This window comes from Biomphalaria glabrata, chromosome 12 (genome assembly GCF_947242115.1).
Source record: "Biomphalaria glabrata chromosome 12, xgBioGlab47.1, whole genome shotgun sequence".
Lineage (NCBI taxonomy): Eukaryota > Metazoa > Mollusca > Gastropoda > Planorbidae > Biomphalaria > Biomphalaria glabrata.
The window spans coordinates 23,849,252-23,855,125 of NC_074722.1; the positions used below are offsets into that span (position 1 = coordinate 23,849,252).

At 33.4% G+C, this 5,874-nt stretch overlaps 1 protein-coding gene across 1 annotated transcript; it reads right to left on the reverse strand.

Moving 5' to 3' along the window:
• Positions 1 to 4,247: 4,247 nt before the first annotated feature.
• LOC129921928 (uncharacterized) lies at positions 4,248 to 5,620 on the reverse strand. The gene has a single exon (XM_056005296.1). The coding sequence runs from the start codon at positions 5,618 to 5,620 to the stop codon at positions 4,946 to 4,948; it is 675 nt and encodes a 224-aa protein (XP_055861271.1). The 3' UTR covers positions 4,248 to 4,945.
• Between the last annotated feature and the right edge of the window lie 254 nt (positions 5,621 to 5,874).

A 5,874-nucleotide genomic window follows, 5' to 3' on the forward strand; every position in this document is an offset into this window, starting at 1 on the left:
AGACAGAAAGAGAATGTGAGAGAGGGAGAGACAGGGACAGAGAGAGACAGAAAGAGAATGTGAGAGAGTGAGAGAGAGGGGGGGGACGGAGAGTTGAAAAGATATTCTCCATTTCGTTAGTTAGTTTTTCCTTTACCCCAAATCCCTGCCACTATATAGTTTCCATCTATTTCAAATACATTCAATTTTCCATCTAGTAATATTGTTAATGTTATGCCTTGCTGGTTTTGTTTCATCTGATCTGTTTGATGCTTTTGTTTACAGTGGGTTAGGATTGGCTGAGTAGATGATGACGTAGTCACGAGTAAGACTAAGTTGATATAAGTTGATATATGGAGGTTGACGTGGATGAAAATATGTGATACTTGATATTATCAAATTGAGTTTGAGAGAGACAGAAAAAGCGTGTGATTATTGTCATTTTGAAGTCAATGGTGTTTGTTTTTAAATTATTTAGTATCTTTCGATTACATTTGTATTTTAAAAGTACCTACAATCTACATTGGAATTTAAAGTTCAGTTCATTTTTTTTTTAAGTTAAAGTTCTACATTAGTAAAAGACTAAACCTACAACAATTGAGTTCAACTGTCTGTCTGATGCTACAAGCGAACCGTTTTATAAGCATATCAACTGAAGTTATGTAAACATTTTTAGAACTGTATGTAGTCATTAATGAAGTGAAAGATTCAATAACAAAATGATATTAAAGCATATGCAGACGCAATAGCTAATTGTATTTGACCTATATTTTTTTTGTAATAACAAACCTATCATGTAATAAACCATCCAGCCCAAGGCCAGTCATAATAGTCTCAATGTTCAAAGCACTCAATTTAAGATATTTTTAAAATATATATATAGATCTATGTTAGCACTCTGATTTTTGTGACGGTACGCACCGGGAGCACTGTTAGTACTAAATAATCTCATTGTATTTTACAGAAGAGAACATCAAAAATAATGTTTAAAATGTATCGATGTTACTAAGGAAGTAGGAACAAACATGTTTCAAATGTATCGATGTTACTAAGGAAGTAGGAACAAACATGTTTCAAATGTATCGATGTTACTAAGGAAGTAGGAACAAACATGTTTCAAATGTATCGATGTTACTAAGGAAGTAGGAACAAACATGTTTCAAATGTATCGATGTTACTAAGGAAGTAGGAACAAACATGTTTCAAATGTATCGATGTTACTAAGGAAGTAGGAACAAACATGTTTCAAATGTATCGATGTTACTAAGGAAGTAGGAACAAACATGTTTCAAATGTATCGATGTTACTAAGGAAGTAGGAACAAACATGTTTCAAATGTATCGATGTTACTAAGGAAGTAGGAACAAACATGTTTCAAATGTTTTTCTTTTGAGTTTCTTTAGTTTATCTTCATGCCACTTACATTGATTAATTAGATATTGACTATATCATAAATGTTTGTAGTGTCAAATAGGCAAACGCCACATCATCAAGTGTTTTCTTTGTCCATTTTAATAGTAAATTTTGCTTAATTATAATAGGCATTACTTGTGTTAATTAATATGATAAACTTTATAATAAATTGCAAGTCATCTCGCTTTGTCTTTTTTTTTTGTGTAATATTATCTTAGTGAAAATTTTTTTTCTGCATTTGCGATACTAAATTACAATAACATAAGACAAGAGACAATAATATTATTTTATTGGTAAAAATAACATGGGAAAAAACTTTCTCAGAAACATGTACAAATAAATACATCAAATTGGTTTAGTTAGATGTATACAACAACTTTATGATGAGTTAAGGATTGGTAATTGTACGTAGTAAGAAGAGGCAGAGAATAATCATAGTAACAACAATGAATTGTGTTTGTTTCTGATGCATCTCGATTCTGACAGATCCAAATGACTTACAAATCTTATACAATAGAAATAATTAAAAAAAAGAAAAAAAAATTAAAGCTAAACATAATCCATATCCATATTTAAAACAGAAAACAATAAGAGAAAAGTGTACGTTTAAATTAACAAAATATATTAGCTTTGTAAGATAATTCTCTTATAATATTGTTTGTCATAAAAAAACATTAGAAATATTGTTGAAAAAGCTTTTTGCATATATGTAAATCATTGTTACTAGATAGACATAGGACTATATTATTTTATAGATAGTAGTCCTGATATTAATCTGTAAATCAAATGTTAGTATCATAGGATTTTTGAATATCTAGAGACTTAAAAATACAAATCAAGAAATATAACATAAAGTGAAATATTACATTTTAAATCTAAAATAGTTTTTATCTATAGCAAACTTTCGGAATGTGTCTTTGGGGCTTCCAAGCAATATTGGGTTTTAAGTAATAGCTTGTAGAACCTAAACATAAATTCTGGAATCACTCAAGCATTCGATACAATACTTTTAAATACAGAGAGAGAGAAAGAGAGAGAGATGAGAATTTTGCTCCATATGTGTATAATATCGACAATATTTATGTTGTATAAACATAAATGCTCAGGTTACAATAATATTTCAACATTTTTTAACAACATCTTTACATACAAATTAAATGAAAAATTGTGAGAACTAACATAAGTCAAGAAAATGTTAATAACACAATGTTACCGTGTTTGTGTCTTGCTATTTGATGAGTACGTCCTAAGCGTGTCCCTACAACATGTGGTGGAGAAAGTGGACCACACAGTGCAATTAACATCATCGCCCACTACTCCAATGTCTTCCTCCTAAATGCTAGAGTTATCTAACGTCATGATGTTTGAATAAACACAGTTTTAAACAAACAAATTTGCTGTGATTGCTGTGTTTTAACAGATGTCTTCAAACATCTTGAGTATTTAGGACAAGGGTGGGAAGAACTACTCAGCGCTATGCTATCTTTACTCTCTGTCTTCTGTCTACACAACTATCAAAGTCTGTAAACGTCTTCTCAAAAGTGTAAAGTCTATAAAAGCGGCATATAAATAAAGGTAAGTCAATACTCCATACGAATACGTCCTGATAGATACATCTGTTGAGAGTTGTCTATCTCTTTCAGTTGGGATCTGACAACTAAAGAACTGCAAAGTTATTTAAATAGTAAACCTCTATTTTAGTCCTGAAGTGGAATGGTCCTGTCATCAAGGCTGGACTTCTTTTTTTCTGACTAGCCTAATCAACAAATGTTTGGGAACTGTTAAATTCAGAGAAAGTCTTAGAATCTGAAACCGAAATCCCAGTGCGAATTAATTTTAAAACTCTTGACTCTTTAACAATTGAACAATGAATAACTACACTATTGAAATATAGTTCTGTGAAAATAAAGTGCAACTTTATTAATTATTACTAGCTAAACTTCGCCTGTATAAAGAACTTTGAAGATAAACAAAGAAAGCAAAGCAAGTTTTCCAAACAAACTCGTACAAAGTCAATCTTGGCTCGTTGTTTGGTAAGCACTGCACATAAACTAGTTGTCACTTTTGATCAGGATCTTCAACTTGCTGTCAATGAAGCTGCTGCCTCTTTGATAAACCAGAAAAGTTGATAGAGTCAATCAATAGACAGAACACTAAAGCCGGCTTCATGCGCCTATGATTACTTTTAAATAACATGAAAGTAACTATTAAATCTTGTACAAAGCTGTTGCCTACCATGTGCATAGTTAGTGTGTTGAGTAGAACGTAAATGTTGTTGATAAATAGAAAACATAAACACAAATATTGACTTTCAATATCATTCTGCAAACACTATATACTTTTTTTTTTTCGCCGTTTTTAAATAGGGTCAGATGAGTGGTTACTATACTCAATATATACGGAGCAATAATTTTATATATTGTTTTCAATAAACTTTATCTGTATGAAAAATAAATGTTTGCCTATTAAATTTTCAAAAACAAAATCCTACACTTTAGAAAGACCACAATTTTCAATCGTAATTAGTTTTAGTGAGCCACAGAATATGGTGAAATTAAGCTCTATAGCGTTTTTTCAGATCTAAACTTGTCAGACGGACAGATAAACTGACAAGCAGGCTGATCAAAAACAATATCGGTTTATCCCTTCCAGGGCCAATTACAATATGGAACTTGTGAATTATTTTAAAAAGGCAGAAAATGTGACAGTTTACAAGAGTATCTGCCCTTTGACAACCCTAGCCTGTTTCTGTTTTGTCTTTATCACATGAAACACAAAATGTTCACCTCACTCTCTTCCTAGTCTGTTTGGTCTCTATCACATGGAACACAAAATGTTCACCTCACTCTCTTCCTAGTCTGTTTTTACTAAAAGAAACATGACATGAAGCTCTTCCAAATCGACACCAGCAGCTGGGAAGAGGTGGCACTGGATAGATTCACATGGAGAGAGAGCATAAATGAAGGGTCACAGATTGCAGATGTCATACACAACAGAAGCAGAAAGAAGGGTGAAAATGCAACGGCGCCTGGTGATTATATATGCCCAACCTGCGATCGCAGCTGTGTATCAAGGATTGGCCTCTTTAGTCACACAAGAAGTTGCAAAGGGAAAAGATCGTCTCTCGAGACGTAAAATGCCACAGACAATAGAAACATTCAAACTCATGAACTGAACAACAGGTTTAATCTGAACTATTGCACGTTGATAATTAAAATATTAGTGGAAATATCAGAACAATATATATATAATTGGTTTAAAAAATTGATATATCAAGCAACATATACAACAGTGGTTGAAAATTTAAATTAAAGAAAATAATTTTAAACTAGCACCAATAAATAACAAATGTTGAGAAGTTAATACATAATATAAAGATGATTCACTCCTAGCTGTCTCTTGTTAATCCTTAAACTTCCAAGATTTTATTTATAACTCACAAGCTTGTTCTGCCATGTCATCCTATATTTTCCTTGCCATTGCATTGAATAAAACAGTTTCTTAAATAAGCTGGAGTATCCTAGAAATACTGATTTCTTAAAAAGTTGACTTTTCACTGAGTTGATGTTGGACCGCTGCCAAGTGAAGTCTGGACTACACTGCTGGTGCAGTAACACCCAACTGTTATGGAATATTTCACCTGCGCCATTACTGCTAGTCCATCCTTGCACGCGCCCCTCCGGAAGACAGTGACGTCCTGCCTTAGTTTCTGGCAGCCCATGACGTTGGCGTTGACGCAGGAGTTGCACAAGCAATCTGCATCCAAGACGTACCTCGGATAGAAGGACTCACCTAAGTCCACTTGTTTGTAGATCCATGGACATGTTGACCTCAGATTGTTTGAACTCCCTGGCCACCAAGAGCCAGTCTGAGAGGGACATGTCGTCGGCTGATCAGTTGGCGCTGCGGTGTAGATCCATGGCTGAGGAAGTAGAGCCAAGGATGTTGTTGCGTTAAGAACAGAGTTTAACTCAGAGATCAGTGTCGGCCAGTTAGAAGGTACAGGACAATTGACAACGTCTCTCTTGTCACGTGCTAAAAAGTTCTGTTTCTCTTTAATGACATTGGCAGATGGTACGTTTGTTTTAGATGCCAATGTCACCACACTGTTGGCGTAGGTCTCTGCACCTTTCCAATTCCATTGAACATCGAAACTCAGAATGGGCGTCGCACTATTACATTGCAGACTAGCTAATACTATAGTACAGATAACTATTAGAGAATCCATTTCAAATATGTTGAAACTTTCTAATTTTTTTCTTTTATTTCAACTTTCTGAATTCGAAAAATATTGAAATTCACAATTGAATTTTGCACTGCGTCAAAGAAATTTGAAACAAATATTCAATCAAACTCTAGGTAGGAATATGGTGTGAAACTTTGGTCCGAGGATTTTATACCATTTGTTATAGCATAAAAATCCCCCTAGGGGTGAGCGTGTACTAAATCAAATAACAAGACATAAAAATAGAATTTTCGGGC

Bases quoted from the DNA above. Each gene is read 5' to 3' on its own strand.
- LOC129921928 (XM_056005296.1), bottom strand. From the start codon at position 5,620: ATGGATTCTCTAATAGTTATCTGTACTATAGTATTAGCTAGTCTGCAA.